Source organism: Phocoena phocoena, chromosome 3 (genome assembly GCF_963924675.1).
Source record: "Phocoena phocoena chromosome 3, mPhoPho1.1, whole genome shotgun sequence".
NCBI classification, from domain to species: domain Eukaryota; kingdom Metazoa; phylum Chordata; class Mammalia; order Artiodactyla; family Phocoenidae; genus Phocoena; species Phocoena phocoena.
In genome coordinates this window covers 145,155,313-145,182,893 of record NC_089221.1, presented here as the reverse complement: position 1 = coordinate 145,182,893, position 27,581 = coordinate 145,155,313, and the positions used below count along the sequence as shown (strand labels likewise).

Genomic DNA, 27,581 nt, shown 5'->3' with positions numbered 1-27,581 from the left:
CGCGCACATGAAAGTTCGAGAGGCACTGCTTTAGCGCTTCATTCAACCCTCAGAGAACCACCTGTGAGGTAGCCAGCGTTAGCTGGTTTTACAGATAAGGAAACAGGCAGAATTAAAGAGTCTTAGGCCACACAGCGGGGAAGGCTGGTGACTCAGCCTCAGGCACAAGGGATGTGGCGCTGCAATTCCACGGTAGAAAAAGGAGCTCCCCGCTCCCCCTTCCCCTGCTCTCAAGAAGTCTGGGAACAACGCTGTTCATCTGTGGAAGAGCCCCTGCCTAGAACCCAAGAAAGGCTGGGCTGATAGCACAAGCTGTGTTTCTCCAAGCCTTCTTCCTGAAGTGCAAGGTGGACCAGTTCCCAGGACAGAAGGCTGCACAGATAGACAGACACAGTCCTCACCAGGCACGCCTCCAGGTGGCTCCTGTCGGTGGCGCAGACATCGACTCTTAAGGTCTTCTGGTGAAGGGCTGGGTAGGACATGGACACCCAGAACACCTCGTTGAACACCAGGGTGTCCGAGGCGTCCAGAGGCCGGGTCCGGAACAGGCAGGTGGTACTCTCGGAGCAGGGAAGGATAGCCACGCGAATGTTCCTAGAGGGACAGAACACAGGAGAGCCTGGGTCAGGTCAGCCCGGGTCTGGGGCTCAGGTGTTAGGCTAAACGGCTGCTGCAAATCCCCACGGAAACAACAGCGGACAAGAGTCTGTAATTTCTCCAGCAGTTATGCAGTTATTCATGAGGGATGCATAAGGGCCCCAAGGACAATGTGCTGCTTTTCCTTCTACTGAATCCCCCAATCACGAGGTCCTCAAAGCGTGTGGAGCCTGAGGTCAACGGTGTGCAAACTGTTGTGAACAGAAGGATCTGAGAGGCTGCTTGTTAACACCGAGGAATACTCATACGACCGCTGGTAGGAGGGCAAAATGCCACAACTCGGGCGGCGGGGAAGGTGACAATCCTAACAAAGGTACATGTGCATTCACCCTTTGACCCAGACAGCTGGCTTCTAGGCACAGATACTGCTACACAAGTACCAGTGAGTTACACAGAAGGTTATTCATCCCGGCCCTGTTTGTAACAGCGAAGACTGCACACAAGTCCAGTGTCCAATCAATCTTGTCTTCCTTCTGTTTTGCCTGTTTTCCGGCCTGCTTTCCTCCTTCCCACGTGTCACACCCCAGACGCTGGCTGGGTGCAGGCCACAGAAATATAGGCTCCTGCTGCTGCCCTCAAGGCCTATGGTCTAGCAAAGGAGGAACATGTAGGCAGACGAGCTCAATGAATCATAAACCCGGTCTGCACAGGACTGAGCTGGGAGGCAGACAGCGCAGGTCTTTGCTGTATCATCAAGCGTAAGGTAACACCCATCACAACCTGCCAAGAGAAGCACAGTGCTGGGAGCCGGCTCTTCAGAAAGGCAGGTCCGGCTCTTCCTGCGTGGAATAGTCGAGCTTAGAGCAGATGAGAGAGGCCATGACTTTCCTCTTCATCAGGCTTCAAGTTTACAAGGGCAAAGGTTTGCTCGCCGCCCCTTCCCTAGTGCTGGCACCTGGTAGGGGCTCAGGACGCGTGTGCGGAAGGTCTGACGCTGTCTGGGGCGCTCCTGTTTAGAGTGAGCGTGTTTGCGGCCCCGCCTGCATCCACGTTCACGGCACAGACACCGTGCATCACGGTCACGGGCACTAAATACCCACAGAGGTTACGGGGCCTGTTGTTGGAGCAGAAGAGAGCAGGAGGGTGTCCCCTGGGATGGGCGCAGAGCGGGAGAGGATAACATACAGCCCAACAGCTACACACTCACACTTTCCGGTCTTGCTGTAGCAACAGAGCAGAAAGGTTGCTCAGCTGGATGATTAATATTGCAAACTGCTTGTTCTTCTCGTCGTACCTGAAACGAAAAGGGGGCATATGGAGCCCCTGTTAGCAACGCATTTCTCTCTCCCTCCCTTAATAATCACAGATGCGGCTGCTGGCTGCTCTGGGGACTGCGGCGAGCTGGGAAGCACAGGCCCAGTGTTTGCTGCCGTGCAGGGATGCAGGTCCAGAGCTGTCGGTCTGAATTGTTAAAGAGAAGCCAGAGGTTGTAGAAAACTTCCTGACATTTAAACACCGGCAGTTAATTCCTAGTTTAAAAAAATATTGGGGCCAACCTGCATCAAGAGAAAACAATAAAGCTGGGCTGCAGCCCCCAGGGGTTGACTTCGGTTCAGGTGAGATGATAAGACCAAAGCCGTGGCAACAACGACCAAACAGACCAAAAGGCAGGAGGTCTTGGTCCCTGCCTGGCTCTGCCACCGGCCAGCTCAGTGAATCCGGGCAAGTTACAAGGTCTTCAAACCTTGTTTTTTCTCTTGTGTGAAATGGGGAACTGGGAGGCATGGAAAGAGACCCCCCCCCAACTCCACCCCCTTTAGTTAGGAGCCCACAGCTGTCAGCAGGCCCCGCTGGGCAGCTGTGAGGGTAAATGCTGCAGACGCTGTGGGCCAGGAGGAGACCCTGCACAGACCACGCCCCTCTGTCCCGCCCTCCCTGCTACTTACTTCAGGGCAATCTGAACCCGGGTTGCACCCACTACTTCTGACTCCTCACTGTCAAAAGGAGTGGCTTCTGAGGCACCCAGTCTGGAAAGCAACACAGGAAAGAAAGAGAGTCAGGCTTCCCTGTAGTGACCAGGGGCCAAAGTCATTTTCCAGAGACAGGGTTCTCTCTGGGAGGGAGAAGCTGGGTCCTCAAGGAGGAAGGTTTGGGTCTGCTCAGCCTCCCTGTGGACCCTGCCTGCCCACAACTACTCCGGATCCCTCTCTTGAAGCAGCAGCTGCGCTCTCTCTAATACTTGCTCCTCTAGCCATACACCCTTCATGGCAATTGCGGAACTAGCAGTCACCCAAGTGTGAAGCCTCTCCAGCCCCGGGAGGAGAAGCAGTCTGCTTCTTCAGCACCGCCCTCCTGGGGGTCCCTCCCACACACCTGAGGAGGCCCGGGCCTTGCATACTCAGAGTTCCCAAGACTCAGGGACCCACCTCTGCACGGAAGCCTCATACACACCACTGTCCCCGGCCACGGATTCATCTGACACCGCGGCTGAGACACAGGCCACTTTCAGGTCGCACCCCTGAGCCTTATTCGCAGCTGCGAGAAGAGAGGAAAAAAGGAAGGATGGCAAGGCGGGGTTTAGACATCAGGATACTGTCGTCACAATACATCTTTTGATGCCCTCACTGTCCTAACATGGTTCCACCAAAATCCAGCCACCTCGGAACCTGACAGCAAGGTTCTGCCTTTTTTTGCGGTGAAGGAAAGGGTAGCATGTGATTCTGTGTTTAACGTGTCAGACTCTAGAGCCAAACCACCTGGGTTCAAATCACAGTTCTGCCACATACTGCTTTAGGACAGTGGGACACTGATTTACTCCCTCTCAGCCCTGCATTCCTCATCTGTAAAATGGGGATAATAATACCTGCCTTGCAGGGCTGTTGGGAAGACTGGATGTGGTGATAAAGGGAAGTCCTTAGTACAGAGACTGGTGCAGGGGAAGTGCTCTAGAAAGGTCAGTACCATCATCCTTAGCTACTACGACTATCACTCCCATCACTACAGTGATGTCTTCTAGATCGATCCCTACACACCTGGGGCAAAATAACAGCCCCCCGGACCCCCTTGGGAGGGGCAAGAGGAGGAGGAAGGGAAGGACGTAAGTACTGGCTGTCCTACTCGCCTATCCCATTCCATTCCTAACTCAGCCCATCTCCCCTGCCCTTGACAGAGGCCCTCAGAAGTCTCTACCCGGGGCTCAGGTCCAAGCATTCAGCACACACTGCACATCCCTTCCTTCCCCAAGTAATGGGCGCTGACGGTGTGCCAGGTCCACTGCTAAGTTCAGAGCTACTAAGGTGAATAGGACAGCTCCTGACCTCCACGCAGCAGGGGAAGGACAGATTCAGGGCCTTCAGACTCACGGCCAGCACTTCCCTGTGTGCCAGGCACATGGGCGGGGGGTGGGCAGACTGGAGAAGGGGCTGGGGATGGGGATGGTGACAGTGAGCCTGGGAGAAGCCAAGGGGCCATGTGGGCGTGGCTTTCCCAGCCTGTGTCCCACGTCTGCTGCTGCAGCCCTGGAGACCTCCTGCCTTCGGACCCACCCCTCTCCACCCTCCACTAAACCACTTAAGGAGATTAATTTGTCTGCTGACTGAACAGTGGCACTAGTCGCATAACCTGCTTAGTGTCTGGGCTCAGCCCGGCATCAGCTGGCAGCGGGGAACGCTTCTGGAGGTGGCATGAAGAAACGCCGACCTGAAACGCGAGCGGGCTCTGGTCCCCAAGCTGCACGAACGTCGTGGCGGGAGGCAGGGGGATGGGGGTCGCTCCCTGCACTCGGATGGGGTCCCAGCATCCCCGAGCCAGCTTATCGCAGCCTTTAGACAGGGAGCGCCGGGAACGCTTCTTGACCCTTGTTAGGGGTACCACCTGCACACCCCTCCTCTCCAGGGAACAATTTTCTGAAGCAGTAGGAAGCCTGTTTTTATTTTTGTTTGAGGGCACTCGGCAAGACTCCCTTCCCGGTGAGGGAGCCCCAGGGATCTCTCAGCTCCTCTTCTAAGGAAGCGACTGGCACGCACCCAGCAGAGCCTTTAATTAACTGGGAAATCTCATGGTTTCCCCCTTGCTCCCACTGGCCCTTGCACACGAAGGAACTGATAGCTCTGGGTGCAGCGGCAGCCCTCCCACCCATTCCTGGAGCTGACGGCTGAAGTGGCTTGAGCTTCTAGCTGGCCTCACGGGAGCCAGGACCAGGAACCCTTTGCCGACAGAGCTGGCACATGGCTCACTGTGGGTTCTGGGCAGGTGGTCCTAGAGCCAGTCCTGACTCTACCGCTTCACAGCAGTGACAATGACCTTGGACAAGTCACTTAACCTTGCTGAGTCTCATTCCTTTCAGTCTGTAAGAGGAAGATAATAATAGCCCCCACCTCATAGTGGTGTTGTGAGGCTTATGTGAGTAAGTATGCCTAACGGTGCCTGTTATCTCGCACACCTGAACTTGATAAATCACCCTGCTCAGTCCTGACCTTCATACCATAGGCATGATGGCATCAGCAAGCACCAGGAGTGTCTTAGGAATGAATACACAGAGCTGCCTCATGTCCTAAGGGGAGCATGATGATAAAGAGGTTGGGCTCTGGGGTCAGAAACATCCAGATTCCAAACCCTGCTTCCCCACCTGCTGGGGAAGCACCTCTCTGAACCTCTGTTTCCTCATCTGTGAAATGGGTATAATGGAATTAACCTATTTCATCATATAAAGCACATTGCTCACCACATAATGCACCCCAATGAATTTTAACTATTATAATTTATTATGTGGTTGCTGCTAAAGATAAAGATTTTTCTTGTAATAAATCTTAGCTGTCATCATCAGCTTCCGACCTGAATCTCAGTCCATACCATAATGCTCTTTTCTGACCCCATGCAGAATGGGAGTCCTATCATTCCCTGGCTTCAAACAGTCACACGGATCCTTGCTGCAATGAGGGTAAAACGTAAACTCCTTACCTTACACAACCCGTACTCTGCCCAATTCTCTGCCTTGTTGGTGATCTCCTCCCTCTGGTCCCTCCTGCAGCCCCTTGCTCCAGCCTCAGAGACTTTGCTCTTGCTTCTCCCAAGGCTGGCTCCCTCTCACTGCTCAAGGCTCCGCTCACGTGTCGCCTTCCTTCACCACCCAATCTGAACTGGCAGCCCTAACCCAACCTGAAAGGCGCCATCACATGCCCTGTTTTAGTTATTTATTTTTTTTGTGGTACGCGGGCCTCTCACTGTTGTGGCCTCTCCCGTTGCGGAGCACAGGCTCCGGACGCGCAGGCTCAGCGGCCATGGCTCACGGGCCCAGCCGGTCCGCGACATGTGGGATCTTCCCAGACCGGGGCACAAACCCGCGTCCCCTGCATCGGCAGGTGGACTCTCAACCACTGCGCCACCAGGGAAGCCCTGCCCTGTTTTATTTTCTTCCTAGCACTTTTATTGGTCTGCTTGTACAGTTATTGTCTGTGCCTTCATTTGCATGTAGGCTTCACGGGAACCAGGACCTTGTCAGTCCTCCACGCTGTATCCTTGTGACTAACCCACATGGCATATCAGTTGAATGAAAGAATGAATGAATCCATGTACACCCATTAGCACAGGACCTGGCATTTAGTTTCAGGAGGTACTTAATATCTGTTGCCTGAATGAACCCACCATGGAAAACACTTCGCTCAAGACCTAGACCATAGTAAACACATAATAAATACCTACTGAATGAATAAATAAATCAATATACCATGTAACGATCTGGCACATAGAAAGCAGTCAGTAAATGTTGCCCATAGGGGCTTCCCTGGTGGTGCAGTGGTTAAGAATCCGCCTGCCAATGCAGTGGACACGGGTTTGAGCCCTGGTCGGGGAATATCCCACATGCTGCGGAGCAACTAAGCCCGTGTGCCACAACTACTGGGCCTGCTCTCTAGAGCCTGCGAGCCACAACTACTGAGGCCACATGCCACAAGTACTGAAGCCCACTCACCTAGAGCCCGTGCTCCGCCACAAGAGAAGCCACTGCAATGAGAAGCCCGGGCACCACAACAAAGAGTAGCCCCCGCTCACCGCAATTAGAGAAAGCCCGCGCAGCAACGTAGACTCAATGCAGCCAAAAATAAAATAATTAAAAAAAACCAAAACCACATTGCCCATAATTATCACTGGGGTCTGGAACTCAGACCCGAGCACAATTCCCACCCTCCTCTCTCCTGGAGGCTCCCGCCCTCCGGATGTGGTGCCCTGTACCTTGGCCCAGCAGCTTGCCCTCTGTTCCGGGTTCCTCCAGCCGGTACCTCTCCCGGGTGCTGTTGCCAAGGCTTAGTTCGCAAAGAGTGGCACTCAGCTCAGGGTCTTCAAACTCCAGGTTGCTCAGGAAGGCGTCTCCAGCCAAAAGGGGGTCAGCGATGAGAGGGGAGCAGGGCGGGGATGGGGAGGAGAGCGAGGAACGGGGGGACAGGGAGCTCATGGACTTTGGAGTGCCGGACAAGGAGCGCAGGGCCTGCAGGCGGCCGCCTCCCTCTGCCTTCTGGGTCTTGGCCACCTCGTCCTCGTGGATGGTGGTGATGCAGCCCGAGGGCCGGAAGCCCGTGGCCCCCTCCAGGAGCAGGAATTCCACCTTGCTCTGTAGTTCCGAGTCCAGCTGTTCGAAGGGGTCATAGTAGAGGTCGGTGAAGCTGGCCGAGGTGGAGGAGTCCAGGCTAGAGGCGGCCAGGGAGCCCCGGCTGGACGTGAGGGATCCGGGGCTGCTGCCCGAGGACAGGCTCTGCATGCTGCCAGAGAGGCTGGGGCAGGGGAGGGAAGGCGAGGACACAGAATGGGTGGGCCGCCCCAAACTTCCCCCGAAAAGCACCACGTGCACTGAGAATGCAACATCTCATCAGACCCTCTTGACAGTCTCCAGGGCGGACCACGCATCCCCATCTCACTAAAGAGGATATCCCGAGAAGGCCACATAATCACGAGCTGGCAGAGCTGGGATTCGAACCCAAGCCAGCTGCCTTAAAAGTCCACTTTCTCCTCAATATCTCTGTTTCTCAAACCTCCACCAGCGGCATTCCATTTTCGTATTTCTCCATATCTGAATCCAACCCCAAATAATGCTGCTTAATATTTTCCTTCAATTCAACTCACTTTTTACACGTTAATATAGTTTTCTGGAAAAGGAAACGTTACATCCTAAGTGTAATTTGAAAAGCACTGTCAACTGTTAAAAATATTTGATGAAAACAGAATGTTGGGATAAAATTCCAGCCACGTTGCCCACCGAGGCCCCAGCCTGAGGCCTACCCTCTCTGCGTTGTGCAAGTGGGCTGGAGGGACGTGAACGAGACACACTAGCACCCAACTGGGGCCTTCTGTTGTGTTGTCAGAGGACCAAGGAGGCTGTGGTCTGGGGAGGTGAAGGGCCCTGCCCCCAGCCACACCAGGCCCAGTGCGAGTCCCCCAGATCATCCGTCTGCCTGCTGTGCTTCTAAACGGGCACGCTCAGGTCACGGAGGACACGTGAAGGGCAGAAGCTGGGCTGGGCTGCCTCGGGACGCCTGCATATGGCCGTGCCCAGGGGAGCACTCACCCCACTGCCTACTACTCACCTTTTCAGCTGGCAGTGCAGAGCTGCTACCTGCCGGGTGGCTTCCTCAAGCTCTCTCACCAGCTGGTTCCTCTTACTGTTTAACTTCAACCTGAAGGGAGAGAAGGCATGAGTGGGGAGCTCAGAGGGAACCCGCCTCCATCTGCCCATAAGAGGAATCACAGGCATGGGCTCATGGAGATGAACGCACAGACCCACAGACGCACACACAAGAACTTCCTGGAGGCATTATATTATGATGTTTGGAGAGGTATGGCGTCTACGTATAATCCTATACTAACTGCTATATGCATCACCTGCTATATACCAGGGGCTGACTAGGAAACTTATAACATTGCCTTAAATCATTTGCACAATAATCCTGCATAGTAAGATTTTTTTTTTTTTTGCGGTACGCAGGCCTCTCACTGTCATGGCCTCTCCCGTTGCGGAGCACAGGCTCCGGGCGCGCAGGCCCAGCAGTCACGGCTCACGGGCCCAGCCGCTCCGTGGCATGTGGGACCTTCCCGGACCGGGGCACGAACCTGTGTCCCCTGCATCGGCAGGTGGACTCTCAACCACTGCGCCACCAGGGAAGCCCAAGAATTTTTTTTTTTTTTAACCACTTTATATACGAGAAAACTGAGGCTCTTAGAGCTAAATCGTTTACTTAAAGCTAGAGAGTTACTGGCAGAATTAGGAATCCACCCAACCATCCCTCCCTACGCTGTGTACAGACATGCAGAGAGAGAAGACCAAGTGAACACATGGTAGATGACCATGTGTAGATGGCCATCCACAGGCCAAGGAGAGCGATCTCAGGAGAAACAACCCTGCCAACACCTTGTCCTTGGACTTGTGGCTTCCAGGACTGTGAGGAAATAAATTACCATTGTTTAAGTCATCCAGTTTGTGGAACTTTGATTTGGCAGCCCTAACAAATGAATGTACCATCTTAAGGTAAAATATAGAAAGAAAAAAAAAGCAGGGTCCAGGACTGAGCTCTGAGTCTGTCATCCCAAGGCTGAATGGATGGGCAATAGTCAGCCAAGGAGCTGAAGGCAGTGGTTCCAGAGAGCCTGGGGAGGATCCAGGTGAGCGTGACAGAGTCAGAACCCGAGAGCTAAGGCCTGCACCCAGGCATGCCCACACCAGAGCCCAATTCAGCAGCTCCCTTCCTGAAGGCAAAACCCTTGAGTTTAGAAGGGATGGCTGGATATAGACTCTACTCAGCCCCCAGTTTCTCCTGAAATTCCCCACGGGGGCAGCTTGGGTGGGCTCCAGAGAGGGTGCTGCTCCTTGGATCTGACGGGAAGGAGCTCCATCCCCCACTCATGACTTGGGCTGCTCTCCTGCATCCACTAGATTAGTGGCTCTCTGTCTGTGGCCCACAGAGCTCCCCCACCAGGAGGGGAGGTGTGCTTATTAAATGCACATCCCTGAATTCTACTTAGATCTACGGAATCAGAAAGTCTAGGGGCAGGGCTCAGGAATCTGCATCTTTTTTTTTTTTGGCCACGCTGTGCAGCTTCCAGGATCTGAGTTCTCCAACCAGAGATTGAACCCGGGCCCCGGCAGTGCAAGTGCCAGGTCCTAACCACTGGACCGCCAGGGAATTCCCTGGAATCTGCATCTTTATTCCCTATTCCAGGTGACTTTTAGGCACAGTAAGGTTTCTGAGCTGCTACACTGGCTGGGGACTGTAAGGCAGGAACTGCGCCTCACTCTCTCAGCCCCTAGCATGGCGCCCACCACACGGATGTGCTTGGAAAGTTACTGCTGAATGGAAGACTTTTCCCCAGTTGATGGGAGGGAAAGCTCATTTGCTCTGCTGAGAGACCTGGATGTTAAATCTCCCCTGGACAGATATGTCCCACCGTTGGCATCTTATCCCCTTATGCCATCCCGCTGCAGGAGGAATGACTGACTCATTGCTCCCAGAGCACAGCCAACCCAGCCTGGGGCCTGGGAGGAAGAGTTCATTTCCATGGAAAAACCTAACCACGCCATCCCTCCACTGACACGCCCAAGGCCTCCCACACAGGTCCTGCCGTGAAGACCAGAGCTTGCTTGAGACACAACTGCAAAGTGATAAGGGAGGGGCAGGACCAGTCACTGGGGAACTGGCCTTGTGAAATTTCAGAAAAGACCACAGGAGCCGCGGCCTCGGCATGGTTCTTGGCCAGCTCAGTCCCCAGCCCTGTTTTTCCAGAGTCCTGCCCAGGACTAGGGGGGCTGGCAGATGAGCCCATAATGAACAAAATCCCGGTTTTCAGCGCAATGGACACGACTATGGAATCTGATCCTTCATGAGAGCAAGACCTTGAAAGGGTGTGAGGTCTGGGGTCAAGGCGCAGCCTGGGCCACCATTTCCACCTTTGTTTTCCTCTCCCCGGGAGGAGACCACGGAGATGTGCTCTGGCAGTAAGTGCTGGTCCCCAGTAGAGCCCCAACAGGAGGCTGAGGGGACCGGGAGCCAGATGGCCTTGACCTCCTGAGCACAGGGGTGTAGCTACCAGCAGCCACACACAGATGCCGAGGCGGCCTCCTACAGGTATTGGGCTTCGCTGGCCATACGGTGTTTGCATGTGATGCCTGGCACATGCCGGGAGGCCAAGAACACATCAAGCGCGGAAGCAGGCAGAGGACCCAGGAGGGGGGGCTGGAACCCCCACAAGCTGCGACTCAGTCCCTGGGGTACTGGTTAAAAATGCAAGAGCCTGGGCTCCATCTCAGGCCTGGGGAATTGGTCCCTGGGGTGGGGGCAGGGAGTCCGCACTCTAACAGGCACTGCAGCTCTCAGGAGTGCTGGGGAGGGCCCCTGGGGAGGGAGGAGGAAGCAGCATGCAGGACGGGGAGTCCTGGGGGGATGTCTGTGCTTCTGATTGATTCGACACTGGGGTTTGGTAGGCCCCGTGGTGTGCTCTTCCTGGATGTATCTCTTCCTGGCCTTCTCAAAGGCACCTTGAACAGAGAGGCTGTTGTGTGAGGTGACGAGTCTAATACTCCCATGCTGAGAGACAGAGAGAGAGAAGAGAGAGAGGAGCTCGAGAAGCAAAAAGAGAAAGAAACCTAGAGAGAGAGAACAAGAGAGTCAGAGGGATGAACACAGACAAACAGGGGGCCAGAGGCAGATAGCTGAACACGGACGAAGACGGCTGGGTGGGCTTTCTCCTCTCTTTCGTGCAGGAGGCTCACAGCCGTCAGCCCTGTCCCTGTCCTTCCCAAGGCTCTCGCCTCTTCCTGCCCACGTGCCCCCTGGCTTCTCTCTGCATGTCCCCCAGGGGACCTTGCCCTCTGGGACCTCGAGACACCTGCTCAGCAGCTGCCATGGCGTGGAGGTTCTGGCTTCCCTGGACTGGCCGTGTGAACTCACTGTTCCAGGGGAGCAATCAGACCTTTGAAAGACGGGGCTGAAGGCAATAATAAAAGACCTTCTAAGTGGGCAGGAGACTAAGGCAAGCATGAGCTCCAGAGCCAGCAAGCCTGGGTTGTGATCCCAGCTCTGCCATTTGGTGATGTTGGGTGAGCCGCAGTTTCCACAACTATGAAATGGAGATTAACCTCAGGGTTGCTGGGAGGTTTAAATGAGATGATACAGCTTACAGAGTCTGGTACTTAATGGTACATTTTGCATGTAGTATAGGGGTCTCTAAGAGAATATCCAATCCTAGTTTCGAGAAACCAAAATTATGATAGCAGAGAAGAGCCTCAATTCACAATCTGGTCCAACCACCTGCCTTCAGAATATATAAGTATTCAATGTAATTATCCTGTTTTTTTTTCCTATTAGGCCATTGAAGTCCATATTGGTCAATGACTTGCACAAGGTAGGTGGTGGGAAGGGTATCTCTACTGACCCAACAAGGAGTAAGGTTGCCAGGGATCTGTTCTCTTCAGCTGCCGGCTGTGAGCATAATGAAAAGCTAAGGGCTTTCCAGTGATGGCTGCAGGGTCAGGGGCCCAGAGGACTGGTAGACAGATCAGGAGATGCATACAGAGGCCTGTAAGGGTCTGCCCGGGCTGGCGAACCATTTATGCATTCAACTAACACTAAAGGTACAAAGGTGTCTAGACACAGGCCTTGTCCCCAAGGTGCACAGACAGCCTTGGGGAAAGCAGGACAAAGTGTTGGCGCTAAGAGAGAATTCTAGAAGGTGCTTCCTAGGGTTACAAAGCACCAAATACTGAAGCCCTCTCCTCCTCCCTCTCCCACCTGCCTGGTGGGAGGTCAGTGCTGATCAGCCACCCCTCCCAGGGGAAGACAAAGGAGAGGAAAGTGACACATCCCTGGTAGTAGTTCTGACAAGGGCTTGGTGGGGAGAGATTCCCCACCATTGACCAGTCAATGGACTGTGTGGTGTGGTTACAAGAGGCCAGTAAGAGGCTGGTCAACGTGACCCGTCTGGCAGCCCACCATGTGCAAATAGAGCTTACTCAGTTACTAGGGTGGGATTGCAAGCAGCGCTCCTTAGCACTCAGGAGGCTCCCTGAAGGCATCTTAGGACCCATCATGGGGTGATGCAAGGAGCACAGCCAGGCACCTAGGATGCCTGGCCTGCTGCCACTGGGCCCAGACAAGTTTATCTGCTTTATAAACTGGGCTCCTGCTTCTGATTTCACTGGAAAGAAGAACTCCCTTGCTCATCCCTCTCCCCCAACAAAGTTTGAAAATCACCATCTTCAACTCCAGCTCCTTAAGGGCAGGGGCCTTGTTCAATAAAGTCTGCTGCCAAAAAAACAAGTGAAAATAACTGAATAGATGTTAAGGGTATCAGGGCAGGGATCGTGACTTGTTCATTTCTGAATCCTCCAAATTGCCTTGCACACAAAATATGTGCAACAAGACGTTTCTTACACGAATGAATGAATAAACAACGGGCTGATGGACAGAATGAATGAATGAATGAGAAACTGGGGATTGTAGGACCCACTGTGAACACGGAGTTGTGCTCTGTGCAATGTGGGTGTGGAGGCTGGTAAGACACTGAAGGAAGTAAAGTCTGTTTATAAGGTTTCAACCGGAGAATGGAAACCAGTGGCTTTCAGGTTAAATCAAGCCCACAGATGAAGCTGATTTAGCCCTCATGGTATTTAAAAAAATTTTTGGATTAGTTGCCAATATTAAAAAAAAAAAAAATCCAAACAACTCTTTTCTTGAAATATGGGGGCCTCTGGCAGCCTGGGGCCTGCACCTCCACTGGCTGCACACGGCGCCTGCTTTAGACAAGTGGGGTCTGTACCTTCCAGTCTAACATGGCCCACGGCCAGGTGGGCCTCTGGCATTTAATCACCTGCTTGACTCCTATAAACATCTCAGTTCGTGACCCCCATCTCAACCAGTGTATTTCAAACTGCAAATTGCAATTTGTTAGCACGTGGTGAAATCAATTTAGTGGGTCATGACCAGCATGAAAAGAAATGCAACATAAAAGAAAATATCACAGGGCTGTCACACAGAGAAAGACTATGCACTGCTTTGTGAAACTGTTGTCTATGAGATAATAATACAACGTGAATCACTGTCACAAAGTTGGAGAACGACTGCTCTAAATTACATAGAGTTTATCTTAGAAGATAATTTTTGAAAACCTGCAGGTAAGCAGATTTTTTGGTAATGCGATTCCCTGTGTAAAGTTCTGGGGTAGCTGGATGCTGAGTCGCTTCCCCAGATTCGCTACTTCGGAAAGCGGTGAGCTCTTTAAACTGAGTGTCCTCGGGCTGGAGCCCAGGAGCCCCAGGTTGTCCCCGTCACCTCTCCCCACCCCGCTGGGGGCCGGAGGACGGACCGGCAGCGAGGGTAGGGCCCCGGCCTCCCGGCCCCCAGCCCAACCCCACCTCTCGGTCAGCGCCTTGCTCTGGGTGTCCCGGGCCGCCTGTAGGTCCTTCTCCAGCCGCTTCCGGGCCATCTCCAGCTGCTCCACCTCCCCCTGGGTCCACTTCCGGGGGCTGATGAAGCGCATCTCCTTCAGCAGCTCCTCCTTCTCGTTGATGAGGATCAGCCGGTCCCTCTCGGAGTCGAGCACTCCCGGCCAGGCCTCGCTGTCGAGCTTGGCCAGCTGGATCTTCAGGTTGGCGATCCTGCGGGCCAAGAGGGTGAGCGTGACTGGTGCGCCCAGGGCAATGCGGGAGCAGCGTGACAGACTGTGTTTCCAAGGTTACATGGTCCAAGGAGGCCATGCTGTTCTCAGAGCATCCTCTTTGACAGTGACTGACTTCCTTTGAATCAGTGTGTGGTCTCACGGAACAGATTTTTATCTAACAAACGTATGCGGTGCCTACCATGTGCCAACCGTGAGTAGGCTCTGCAGGGACAGGGTAGAGGCAGTGTCCTTGCCCGCAGGGACATGAAGCCTGATCGAGTAGAGGTGGATTCGTCACCAGGCAATAGCCTCCTACCACTAGCTAGGTGACCTTGGGCAAGTCTCTTCGTCTCTCTGAAGGGAATAACAAAACTTCCTTCCTTGTAGGGTAACGGCTGAAGGTTTTATGACATAATTCGTAAAATGTCTGAGCACAACATTTCATGCTAAAGAAGCACACAGTGGATGTTTCTGCTGCCACTGTGCTTATTCCCTGGTTTCACTGCTTCTTAGGTGTGTAATGTTGGGCACACTCCCTGAGCCTTGTATATAAGAAAACAGTTACTCCTCCTTCAGAATTGCTGTGAAAATGAGCACTTATGTGTTCAGTGCGTCTGGGCCCACTACGACCACGGCAAATACTGCCATGGCTAACCTTGTGTTCTCAATCTAGAAAGTGGCGGCAATACCCTGCGAACAGCTGAGGATTTGAGGTCAGAGGTCAGAGGCTTTGGGTTGGAGTCTTGGCTCTGACCTTCTTAAGAAATCATTTAGGTAACACAAGCTTCTAGCACAGTGCCTGGTACACTGCAGGCCCTTAGTAAGTGTTACAGGAAGGAGTTGGGAGCCCTTCACTGCTTTGAGACATAGTATCCTCATCTGTAAGATGGGAATAACAATGGCACCTGCAAGGTGGGTTATGAGGACCAAGTGAAAACATATCATTAAGAGCTCTTTATATAATGCCAAGTGCTACATAGACATTAGGTATGATTATTGTTGAATCAAATTAAGATTCATAGTATTGCTAAGAGTATCGCTTCAAATATTTAAAAGCAATCATGTGATCCTTTAGGATTTAGTCTTTGCAAAGTGCTTTTAGCTATCACTGTCCTAGCCTCACCCCATCCCTAAAGGGTGGATAGGACCTGGTGGTAACCCTGTTGGACAGATGGCCAGAGAGGATATGGCTCACCTAAGAGTGCAGGTCATAAACGTGGTCAGTATCTGCTGAGGTCCCTGACCTCTGGACCCTCAGTTAAATCTTTTTTAAAATTAAATAAATAAATAAATAAATAATTTGCTGCGTGGTCTTTGTTGCTGTGCGCAGGCTCTCTCTAGTTGCGGGCAGCGGGGGCTACTCTTCGGTGCGGTGCGCAGGCTTCTCATAGCGGTGGATTCTCTTGTTGCGGAGCACAGGCTCTAGGCACGCGGGCTCTAGAGCACAGGCTCAGTAATTGTGACGCACGGGCTTAGCTGTGCTGCGGCATGTGGGATCCTCCTGGACCAGGGATCGAACCCGCGTCCCCTGCATTGGCAGGCGGACTCCCAACCACTGCACCACCAGGGACGTCACAGTTCAATCTTATCTGCAAACAATGTGACCAAACTCAAAACACTGTTCGGGACAAGATCTCCATGCTGTGTAGTGAAAATTCCATACAGAGAAACACATCTACATGTGCTCATTCCCCAGCCAAGTGTCTCAGCAGGGATTCTCAGAGTTAATTAATTTAAATTCCATATTCACATATACGGCAATCCATCAAAACTGGCTTTGGGATAACTCTGTAGCTGCTGTTATCCATCCAGCTGCTTCAAGGATAGAGTGGTATGGCCAGGTCTTGCAGGGGCTCCACTACACACGGGACATTGAAGGGGTAATAGATGCTTTCTTGGATGTACTTTCTGGTGGCGATTTCCGTATGCCAGTGATCCCTAAACTTTTAGCCATACATCCTTAGGAGAATCTGATGAAATCGACTAGACTCACTGCCAAGAAACACACATGTGACAAAACTTGGCATACAATGATCAGACCTTGCGTTATATAGCCACTTGCCCTCCCTGCTTCAAGACCTGCAGCCTCTGCTTTCCCATTCAGCAGGCTGCTCTATTCTGTATACTTGACACATTTTTGACCGGAGATGTATTACGGCCACAGGCATTAGTTTCTGCAAAAATCCCACAGTCAATAATGTGCTCAACTACCTTTGGGTGAAGGGGGAGGCACAAAGCTGGATAAAGGACGAGCCAGGAAGCTCTGTGATGAGAAGTTTAATGGCTCAACCCCAAAGGGAAGATTTCAGTCCTTTCATTTCTCCATAACAGATCATCTAAGATAGGCATTCCAGCAAACTGGAACAGATCCAGGGTTCAGAGTGGTCGCCTTCAGAGGGGACAAGAAGTGGTTGTCCAAACGTAGAAATCGTGCTGTTTTGCTGGACCTCTAGGGGGAGCTGAAATAGTGCACAGGATGTGTTTCTTCCCACCTGAACTGTATCCAATTTCTCCTTCTTTTGTTAACAATATTCCAAATTTTCTTTGGGAAATCAGTCCTCCCGTACTTTCAAGCCACTTGGTTCCCACAAAGCTGACCTCAGTCCCCTTCCCAGAGTCGTGCATGTGACCCATGCTTGGACCTTCACAGAATTCTTATTCCTCCCACCCTGCAATAATGATTGGTTCTCCCAGAAAACCCAGTGAGTTTCAAACCCAAAGTGTGTTAAAACAGTTGTGAAAGGTAGGTCCCCTGGGGTTTCTAACCTGGTAGTATGTAAGCCTAGAATTGCTGGGGCTCATCTTTCTGCTTTGACAGGAAAGTCTGTCAACACAAAGGCAAGCAGGGCTAAGAAAAGGAGAGTGTTTGAGTCTATGTAACATCATTTGAATCCCTGGATCCAGTTGTGCCTGAAGCTAGTTACTGCAGCACTTTGGAGTTCAATAACCAAAAAATTTCCTTTTTTGCATCTTCTATTGAATAGTTTCTATCAGATTCCTGTCCACATTGCGTGGACCGTTACAGATGCTCTAAAAATGTCAGCTTTGATTACTATTTTAATTTTATTTGTGGCAGTGGAACCCAGCTGCTTAGGATTCTGTGAAGCCACAGAACATCTGAAGTCCCTGGTGTCTACACAGTTTAAAAACACAGCTTGTTCCCAGTTGGGCAGGAGACACTGAAGTGGGTAGTATCCGTAGTCTTTTTAGCCTGTTGCTGAAACCCCAGCTGTGCTCCTTCACACCAAACTACTTGTACGATTGTTGGTAAACCTTGATTTTAGAGGTTGATTTTCAGGCGGGCAAGTGGAAAGATTACGAGGCTTTGAGGTTTAAAGTATGGTTCAAAGCATAGTTCCATTCTTCATCCAGCTAAGTGTCCCTGGTTGAGTCATTTCCTGAGTTTCAGAGAGGATTAAAGTATGAAGATGATAATACCTTCACAATCTTTGTGAGGATTAAACATGATGAGATGTGTAAAAAGCGGGCACAGAGCAGACACTCTACAATGGTAGTTATCATTGTTGGGGCCATCCTACCCCCAGACCCCAGCCTCTAGTTACCTTCTCTTAGCCTCTTCATATCGAAGGCGCAATCTCACCTTCTCCGCCAACTGATTGTTGCTGCTGGTGCCCAACTGGAGGAAAGAACGAGTCGGGAATTACATGGCTATTGTGGCCAGTGCTGAGCTGGGTTTCAGGAGCTCATGAGAGACTTGACAGCTTGTGTGGGAAGTAGCTAAAATTAGTCCCCAATTACTGAGCTGGCTGTGTGAATTGCAGGGAAGCTAGTTAGGGGAAAAACACTTTCTTTCCTTAAGGCACGGGAAGAGCCCCAAACTCAGACATTTAACACTTCTAGAAGAGAAGCCGAGGGCCCAGAATATCGTCTTGCAGCCCCAAATGGCCTGGAGCCCATTCAAGCACCAGAAGCATGGCGGACAGCTGGTCAGGAGGAAACACGGACAGCAAATACACAAGATGGCCATTCTGGGCGTGCTGCGGAGGGGGCCCACCAGACACTCAGGGAGCCTGCAGTCAGGAGTGCAACACTGAGTGAGTGAGAGGAAGGTCCCAGAACTTGGAAGAAGGCACACAGTTCCTTCACAAATACTTCGGCCCACAGGTGGCTTGTAGCTGGACACATGGGTGGTGTGGGGAAGGAGAGCGCAGCCCCGTTTGCCATGCCACGCTCTGTCGGGAGTGGCAAGAAGCTACAAGGCTCGCCCCATCAGACGTGAACACAGCTTCTCCTCACAAGTGGGACCGCGACTATAGAGACCAGACAGAATAGCATTTAGCCATGGAGGCTGGTTCATTCAGTGTCACCTGCTCTAGGAAAACAAAAGCTCTTCAAAGTTATGGATTGCCGTGGGTCAGTCCTGCTCTAAGTGTATCAGGAGCGACGTCTGGGACAGCACTTGCACTATTCATTACTCGGACTGGGCTGAGCTTTTGAACTGGGAGGCAAGCAGCTGTCTGAAAGCTGTATGCATTGTTTTGGGGTGAACAGGAGGGAAATATCCTGCTTCCCAGCTGGTGAAAGAACAACAGAATGGCGCTGCAAATTAGCACGAAGGAAACCAGAGAAAGACGCCTGGTCCTTCAGACATACTTTCTGTGCAGCATCTAGAGATGCATTCACGTGGCCAGGGAGTCAGTGCTGGCTTTTTTCTCCACATCATCATCTCATGTCATCCGGGGGCCAGGAGGTGTGCAAGAGAACGGAGCTCCAGAGGGCTGAGTTAGCAGCCAGGCCCATAGACATTCACCAGCCAGCTCCTCAGGTGAGTAACAAGAAGGGTACTCTGTCCCTTGGGGGCCCGCAGCAGCACACGCCCGTCTACTCACACTTCCTGAGATGTCCGTCTGGGAGCTCACATCCAGGTACTGTTTCGGCAGCGGGAAACCGGAACTCTCCAGAGAGCTGCTGCTGGACCACAGGTCAGAGTGAGACCCTCTGTCGGTGTGGAAGCCGTCCTTCAGCATGGCGAGGCTCTGGAACGGAGGGCAGGGTTGGCGACGCACCCTCCTGGGAGGGAGCTCTGGGCCTGTCACTCTCTATGAATCTACTAGGAACCCACGCTCCCCCTAGACATCCCACGTAGCCTGTAAAGAGCTACTAGTGAGTAGGTACCAAGCACTGGGCCAGGCCCTTTACATGGGGTCAACCAGTGTGGACACTGGCCCTGGAGACACACGGACTGAGCTGGAACCCCGCCCTGCTCTGCTACTTCCTAGCTGGGTGGTCTGAGCTTGTTGATGAAGCTCTCTGTGCCTCAGTTTCCTCTCCTGCAAAATGGGAATAATCACGGGTCCTATCTCACAGGGCTATCATATTGATTAAACGAGATGACCAGTGTAAAGCACTAGTTCAGTCAATACTCAGTAACTGTCAGCTCTACCATGATCTGATTTAATCCTAACCACGGTCCTGCGAGGAGTAACCTATGATTATGCCCCATTTTATCCACGAGGGAGTTGTTACAGGGAGAAGCTGGCAACTGACAGAACCAGGATTTGGTTTTGGTCTATCCGGCCTGGTACTCTTGACTGCTAAACACGATCGGAGCATGCCTCCCTGTCTGCTAATGTCTTGTCACTGGGCTGCAGTCCTGGGCAGGAGCTATGAAATTATTCTGTTTCTCACAGAGTGCAAAGCTTCCTTCACCAACTCATTTACAGTGTCTCTGAGCTTGACTGCTCATCTGCCGATGGGAATGAAAACAGAATATCTCAGAGGTCAAGGAGGCAGTTCCTTTGAGGGTAGGTGGGATGTACAGGGGTTAAGAGAATGGGCTTCTGAGTCAGTCGTCCATGGGTTTGAATCTTGGCTCTACCACTTACTCTCTGATCTGTGCAGTCTTTTGCTGTATGGTGGAGATAACCTAGCACTGATGTAAGGGATAAGTGAGGCACAGTGCTTGGCACTACTGCCTGAGAGATATTAAATCCTATCTGTCATCCTTTGTCACTTCCCAGCACAGAGATGGAACATGAAATGAAATGCTTATAAAGATGCTACATTTTGATGTCGAGGTAATGTTGAAACCACCTCCCTCCATTTGGTTCTGTGCAAAATAAGCCAGATGGCTAAAGCTAGTGGCAAGGAGGTGGCCTTTAGACTAGACCAGAGGGCTCCTGTTCCAGCTCTGCCATTGACACTAGCTGTGTGACCTTAGGCAAGTCACTTCATGCTTCTGAACCTCCATTTCCTCCTCTATAAAAATGAGACTAACAGCCCAAGAGAACTAGTGAGGAGAACTCACAGATCTTGCAGCATGTGGCAACAGCCCACATGAGTCCTGGCATAGGAAGGTGCTCAGGAGACACTGGGGTGGGGCCCACATCACTGGGAACTCTCGTACCTTAATGAGATCTTGCTTTTCCTTTTCTCCACAGGTGATGGCCTTTTTGATGGCTTTCGTTTCTCTCAGGACCGCCTGCGCTTCGTCCAGTTTGTAGCTGCCCTGAGCGTCAGACATTTTCTTATCGATTCTGGGAGACAGTCAACAGGAAAGGTCAGACAGACAGAGATAGGGCGAGGGATGGGGTTTCCCCAGAAGAAAAGCATAGACCATAGTGCTTCAGTCCTGGAAGAAGTCTCCTCTCTTCCCTGCATACCCTTCTTCCCCAGGTCCTGCCTATTGGTTAAGGCACAGAAGGTCCCTGTCAAACTGCAAATGTGCCATAGTGTGGGGCTGCAGAAGCAACACCATTCTTGAAGTCAACTCTTACAGGAAGCCTTCCCTGATTACATCCTTGAGTCCTCCAAAGCTGGGCTAGGTGTTCTCATAACACGCTGTGCATAGCTGTGACACTGCACTCAGTATGTTGTGCTATAATTAATAATTTATGTGGTAATGTCCTAGACTTGATCCGACAGGCTTGATATGTTTGTGTAGTTTTAGTATCTGGCATGGAACAGTCCTTTTCTTCCCCCCCTTAACGTTATTTTGTTTTATTTTACTTTATTTATTGAATGAAAGATTCTTTAAATTCTGTAGTACCTGATAATTTTCAAAAGTTTCACCCACATGATTTCATATAATCCCATAATAACCCTTTTATCTCCCTACCTCTATACTGCCCCTTCCCCCTCCCCTCTCCCCACTGGTAACCACTAGTTTGTTCTCTATACCTGTGAGTCAGCTTCTTTTTGTTTTATTCACTAGTTTGTTGTATTTTTTAGATTCCACATGTAAGTGATATCACACAGTATTTGTCTTTCTCTGTCTGACTTATTTCACTTAGGATAATGCCGTCCAAGTCCATCCATGTTGCTGCAAATGGCAAGATTCCATTCTTTTTCATGGCTGAGTAGTATTCCATTGTATACAGTATATATACCACATGTTCTTTATCCATTCATCTGTTGACAGACACTTAGGTTGCTTCCACACCTCAACAATTGTAAGTAATGCTGCTATGAACGTTGGGGTACATGTATCTTTTTGAATTAGTGTTTTTTGGAATATATACCCAGGGGTGGAATTGCTGAGTCATATGGTAGTTCTGTTTTTAGTTTTCTGAGAAATCTCCGTACTGTTTTCTACAGTGGCTGCACCAATTTACATTCCTACCGACAGTGTAGGAGGGGTTCCCTTTTCTCCACATCCTCACCAACATTTGTTATTTGTGTTCTTTTTGATGGTAGCCATTCTGACAGGTGTGAAGTAATAGCTCATTGTGGTCTTTGATTTGCATTTCCCGATGTTTTGCAACGTTGAACATCTCTTCATGTCCTTTAATCTGGCTCTCTTAACCTCAGGATTCTTGGGGCTAGACTCTTCTTTGTTGTCGGGCTGTCCTGTGCGTTGTAGGCTGTTCGGTAGCACCCCTGGTGTCTGCCCACTAGATGCTGGCAGCATCCTGACCTTGAGTTCTGACAACCGAAAATGTCTCCATCCTTTACCTCATGTCTCTTGCAGGAGAGGAGCAAAGTCATCCCTGGTGAGAACCACAGGGATGACTTTGCTCCTCTCGTTAATGGCCACAGGGAAGGAAAGGTTAGAAGGATGCAGAACTCCCAGCCCTACCACTTAGTAGTGTGATCTTGGGCATGGCCCTCACGCACATGGAGCCTCAGTTTCCTCCTCTGAGAAAACCTGGATAATGTCATCTTGCCCGGCCCGTGTTCACGGAGCTGTGAGGAAATGACAAACGGGATAAGGATGGAACATCAGGTGGGGAACTAGGGAGTACCAGGCAAATGTGAGGAGTTAGAATACTTCCATCCTTGGGAGCTTCCCAGCTGATCCAGGCCCTACACACAGGTTCCTTCTGATGGGGGACGATGGGAGTAAAAAAGCGAAGGGTAACGGTGTCGTTTTCTGAAGGTCAGACAAATCAGAGGTGGTGGGGAGCCCAGCCCTCTGGGGAAGGAGGGCTGTGCTGTGGAAAAGGTTCTGAAGGGCAGAGAGAAAATTTAAGCTTCATACTTTCATCAAAGCCTAGGGCCGCGGCTTCAGTTCCCGGGGAAGAAAAGGAAGTTTTACAGTCTACGGGAACACCACAAACCCATTATTTCAGGATGAGAAACCACTCATAGGCATTCCTTTCTGGTTTCCTGCTAGAGGCCAAAGTGTCCTGGGCTAAAAATAACCTGACTGGGGAATCACAGGTTGCCATCCTGGCCTCATTGTCGGGGGCCTGTGAGCAGGGGAGTGGGTTGGTAGGGGGTGGGGGGGAAGATGCGGTCTCAGCTGGGCCCTCCCCCTTCCGTTATTTCAGCCTCCTCCGTGCTGGGAAGACAAAGCCCCAGTTATGTCTTCCCACTAAAAATAGCCTGTCTGTTCCTTTCGAGGACTTGGGCCTGGGCAAGCCTGCCCGGTCGGCTAAGACTGGTCTCAGATTTAGTTTGAAAAATTAGTCTACAGGGAGCTTTTTCCCAGCAGAGCCGAGTGTCTGGGACCGGAGGTGGCCCTGCCCCAAATGGGAAAGCGGTGCAGGGGAGACGCGGTTTGCTTGAACAGGGCTGGGGGCTCTGGGGAAGGGTTTGTGCCCGGCTGTCCTCTGCCAACTGGGGGAGGGTGGCTTTGAATCCTCAGGAAGGGACAGATGTGGTCTGTCTGCCAGGCCTCAGCCTCCTCAGGCACCTTCTACCTGATGGCTCTCGGCGGCCTTAGCAACCCAGCCTCTGGAATTTGGCTCCAGAGAGTAGCTGGGAGAAGGAACACTCTTAGGACTGGGGAGCGGGGGAGGAGAACAAAGGGTTACCATTATGCACCCAGTGAATGAATCTTTTTTTTTTTTTTTTTTTAAGGGAAAGAAAAGTTGCGTGGTTGGTGGTAAGGAGAGGGTGTGTTTTAGGATTTCCAAATTACACAGCTGTCCTTTCTCGTAGCACTTGGGAGATTCACACACCCGGCAGCCACAGGGCAGCCACAGAGACGCAAGGCGAAGGCTCTGACGGCGGCCGACTCCTCTGGGACTTGTCCAGACAACCCTCACCTGGGCAGGGTGGCCCTGGGGACATGCAGAAAGATGCTGTCCTGCCCTCCTCCTCCCACGGGGCTGGTGGGCCTAGACTTCCCTGTTGATGAGGGCTCAGGGCAGCTGACAGGGCCAAATCCCAAGCTTGGGGCTTGACTTTTCTTTTCAGGCTCCTCTACAAGGTATGCTTCAATCCTCAGCCACCTTTTTGCTTTTTAAAACTGGGTTTGCTGACTATGAAGTGAACAAAGGGATGAGTTTCAGCTTCCCCCAGGTTCTGAAAAGAGAGGAGGCCACGAAGTGACTGGGTCATCCCCCACTAGACACTGAAAAGGGTCCCAAGCGAGAGGGTAAGGGGCCTGATGTCTTCTGGGTCTGGGGAGGGGGTTATCTGGGACGATACCAGGAAGGGAGGTATTAACCCACGAGCTTCAAAATCCAAGAGTCCCGGGTTCCAAACCAAGCTCTGACGCTCCCAAGCTAGGGGGTCTCACGGGTCTATTTTCAGCCCCATCAGTGAGGCGGAATAAAAACTGCTCTTAAAGGGAGCAGAGACGAGGAGACTGGTACACAAGCACATACCCAGCGTGGCCTCGAGCCCAGGGAGGACGCAGAGTTCATCTGAGTTCCTTCCTAAGCGCAGGCAGGCAAGTAGCTAGAGGTCACCAACCCTCTTCCGCTCACTGGGCTCTCCCTATGTGCCAGGCAGAATCACGCGCTCCATGTGGATTTTCCAATTCAATGTTTACAATAACTTATTTTTCAGATAAAGAAACAGGAGCTCAAGGGGGTTAAGCCACTTTTCCACGTTCCCAGGGAACTGAGATTTGAACCTAGGCCATCTGTCCCTTGCGGCGACATCCCTAACCCTCTCTGCCAAGGTGCCCACTAAAGCAGAATGGTTTCACTTCTTCCACAGTGAACACGGGGGCCGGCTTCCGGCCAGGAGTGTGGGTAGCCAGAGCAGCGATGCAGTCTTATCTGGGCCCCATATCAAACGGGCGGGCGAGGGAAGGGGAAAGAAAGGAGGCTTGTCTTTGGGGTTTCAGCGTCAGCTTACCAAGCAACAAGAATTTTCAATGCTGCTGCAGGGTGACAAAGTGGTAAAACAGGTTTGTGGAGGATAATGGGAAGTGTTTGAATCAAAGCTCCAGAGGATCCCAGAGTGGGGAGTGGGGAGGCGGGAGAGGAAAGGGAAGGGCACCTGCGCTGAGAGGGAGTAGCCCTTAAACTATGTGCTCAGAAGCTGCTCCACTAAGGAATTTTCTGAAGTCACAGGACTGCCCTCAATTGTCCTTGGCACCACTGATGATTACGAAGAAGCATAAAGCACGGCCCCTTGTCCTAATGAGACTAGGACCCGGTTTGGAAGACGGGATTGGTATATGTATATATACCTACCGAAATAACATATATCTACATAAACACAAATCTATAAACACAAAGCCATAATATAGAACACAAAAAGGTACTCTACACAATCTATAATCCAAAGCCATACTTCCTTCTACCCTGTGTTCTGGGATAGTTGTGATAACTCACCCGGGTGGGGGAGGGGTGGGGTGGGGTTTGGGGAGTGGGGAGATGTGAATAAGAACCAACCGGCCCCTCGACTGGTGGTCACAGTTTGCTCGATTAATTGGACTTGGAGACAGACACCCAAAGGCTCGGGGCTGTGGCCACAGAGGGGTGAAGAGTGGACTTAGGTCCAGGGAATGAGGTAAAGGTACAGTCAGGGCTTCCCTGGTGGCGCAGTGGTTGAGAGTCCACCTGCCGATGCAGGGGACACGGGTTCGTGCCCCAGTGCGGGAGGATCCCAGATGCCGCGGAGCGGCTGGGCCCGTGAGCCATGGCCGCTGAGCCTGCGCGTCCGGAGCCTGTGCTCTGCAACGGGAGAGGCCACAACAGTGAGAGGCCCGCGTACAGCAAAAAAAAAAAAAAAAAAGGTACAGTCAGGGAGAGTGAAACAGCAAGTGTCTACAGAAGCTGCTGTCTGTACAGAGGTGGCCTCTCTGGGAATCCAAGTGGACGTCCCTTAGAACAGAGAAACCTACTGGCTGTACTCCTTGGAGCTTCCACGAGGGCTACCAGGCACCTCTGTAATGACCATCCCGTAAGCCCATCAGATGTACTGAACATGACTCAATGCACAAGTCTCGATGATCCCCCTGGTTAACAATGACAATAAGCTAACTCTTAGGGGCACTGACTATGTGCCCCATTATCCCCATCTATACAATGGGGTCAGCTAAAAGAGCACTGCTTATAGAGTTGTGATGAGGTCACCTGTGCAGAAACACTGAAAGTCCTCCCTGGCACAGAGTATCTGCTCAACAAATCTTAGCTAGTATGATCATGAGAGTGACAATGAAGACATCTTCTCTAAGGCAACAACAGAGCTGTATCTTGCTTGGCTGCAAGTCAGCTTCTAAAAGTGAAAATTACATTTGGTCAAAGTTCTGGAAACCCCTGCAGTCACCCATAAAGCACAGCATGCACGGCATGGTGCCCACTCTCCTAATAATTCGTTTGTTGTGGAAGAGATCCTTGTTCCTTCTGGGGAGCTCACTAGCTGAAGTCGTTGCTCACTTTTAGGGGCCATGCAAAGAGGCGGTTTTGTTCGTGTGCGTACCAGATTCTTCCGGAGCTACTGGAGGGGATGAGACTGCTGCACAGAAATGCCCAACGATGCTTGTTTCTCTGACCGGCTGGCAAAACTCAACTGAATGGAACAGACTTTAACGGCTTCGGGAATTCAGAGGACGCTGAGAACCAGGTGGTCTGAAATGATTCCCCTTTTCTCTTTTCAAACCTCAATGCTGGGTGACAGTAAATGCCAGTGGAATAGAACTGGAATCGAATGATTAGAGAGCCCCATTTCGAGGAGGATGGAGAGAGACTGCAGGGGAGGGGGACAGAGAGGACAGGAGGGGAGCACGGCTTGGGGGCAATCCCCATGCCCCACACTGCAGGGTGGACTTACTTCTTCAGTGTCTGAAAGCCACGCTCTTTGAACTGTAGCTCCTGTTGGAGGTGAGCCATCTCTCTCTTCAGCTTGTTAACCTGGATGGCAGAAGACCACACACGGGGCTGGGTCAGAGGTTGGTATCAATCCAGAGTCCCCCACTGCCCCTGCATAATGACTCAGGTCAACATCCCTCGGGCCCCCCTCGCTGATGTTGCCTGGGTGTCAGCAGCTGCGCATTCGGTTGGCATCCCAGTCCAGCTGTCCTGCAGGTCATTCCTAGCCGCCCTTGCGCCAGAGAAACAGGAAGCGGACAGGAGCTGGCTAACCTCTCTCGTGCCACCTCACCTCTGTGAGCCGCCCCTTCCTATTCTGACAGATGAGGAGAACAGCAATTTCCTGGGTCGTACATTACTTAAGGCAGGCACTGGATATGCTACTGCATGGAGGTAAGAGGCAACGTGGTAACTTTACAGGCAAGACACGGCCAGGGAGCCAGCTTCAGCCTGCAGGATTGCTTTGTTTGGCTTGCAGTGCTATTGAATTTTTAAAAATTAGTTGCTAATGATTAAATATTGAGATGTTTCATATACTTGGCCTAGATATACAGTTCTTTTCTAAAAATGCTGGAAGATCTGCCAATGCAGAGCCTACGTTCCAGCATGGCCATAAGAGCGTAGGGCTGAAATTCCACTACTCCTTTAGACAGGGCCCACCCCCTAGGCTACACAGTCCCCACTACTCCCTACTGCCTCACTGCCAGCCCCCGCCCCCCTTTCATGTGTTCTTGCAGGCATCTGAATTTGTAGGACCTATGTGAAGGTGCACTAAACCAGTGTTCACAACACTGACTTCACCTTGAGCAAGTCGTCTAACTGCTGATCCTCTGTTTCCACATCAGTAAAGGGGGAATAAAAATACCTCTCCCCCTAAGGTAATCAGGAAGTAAG

General features: G+C 51.6%; 1 protein-coding gene across 1 annotated transcript in view; it reads right to left on the bottom strand.

Annotated features, from left to right (window-relative positions):
* Positions 1-27,581, bottom strand: part of WWC1 (WW and C2 domain containing 1) — a 152,667-nt gene that overhangs the window by 26,683 nt on the left and 98,403 nt on the right. Inside the window, exons 5-15 of the mRNA XM_065873535.1 lie at positions 26,650-26,729; positions 20,600-20,729; positions 19,083-19,229; positions 17,796-17,869; positions 13,988-14,230; positions 8,172-8,261; positions 6,826-7,361; positions 3,024-3,132; positions 2,544-2,624; positions 1,805-1,891; positions 402-594 (exon numbers count right to left, since the gene is read on the bottom strand). Coding sequence (XP_065729607.1) covers positions 402-594; positions 1,805-1,891; positions 2,544-2,624; positions 3,024-3,132; positions 6,826-7,361; positions 8,172-8,261; positions 13,988-14,230; positions 17,796-17,869; positions 19,083-19,229; positions 20,600-20,729; positions 26,650-26,729 — 1,770 coding nt within the window. The remainder of the gene's footprint in view (positions 1-401; positions 595-1,804; positions 1,892-2,543; positions 2,625-3,023; positions 3,133-6,825; positions 7,362-8,171; positions 8,262-13,987; positions 14,231-17,795; positions 17,870-19,082; positions 19,230-20,599; positions 20,730-26,649; positions 26,730-27,581) is intronic.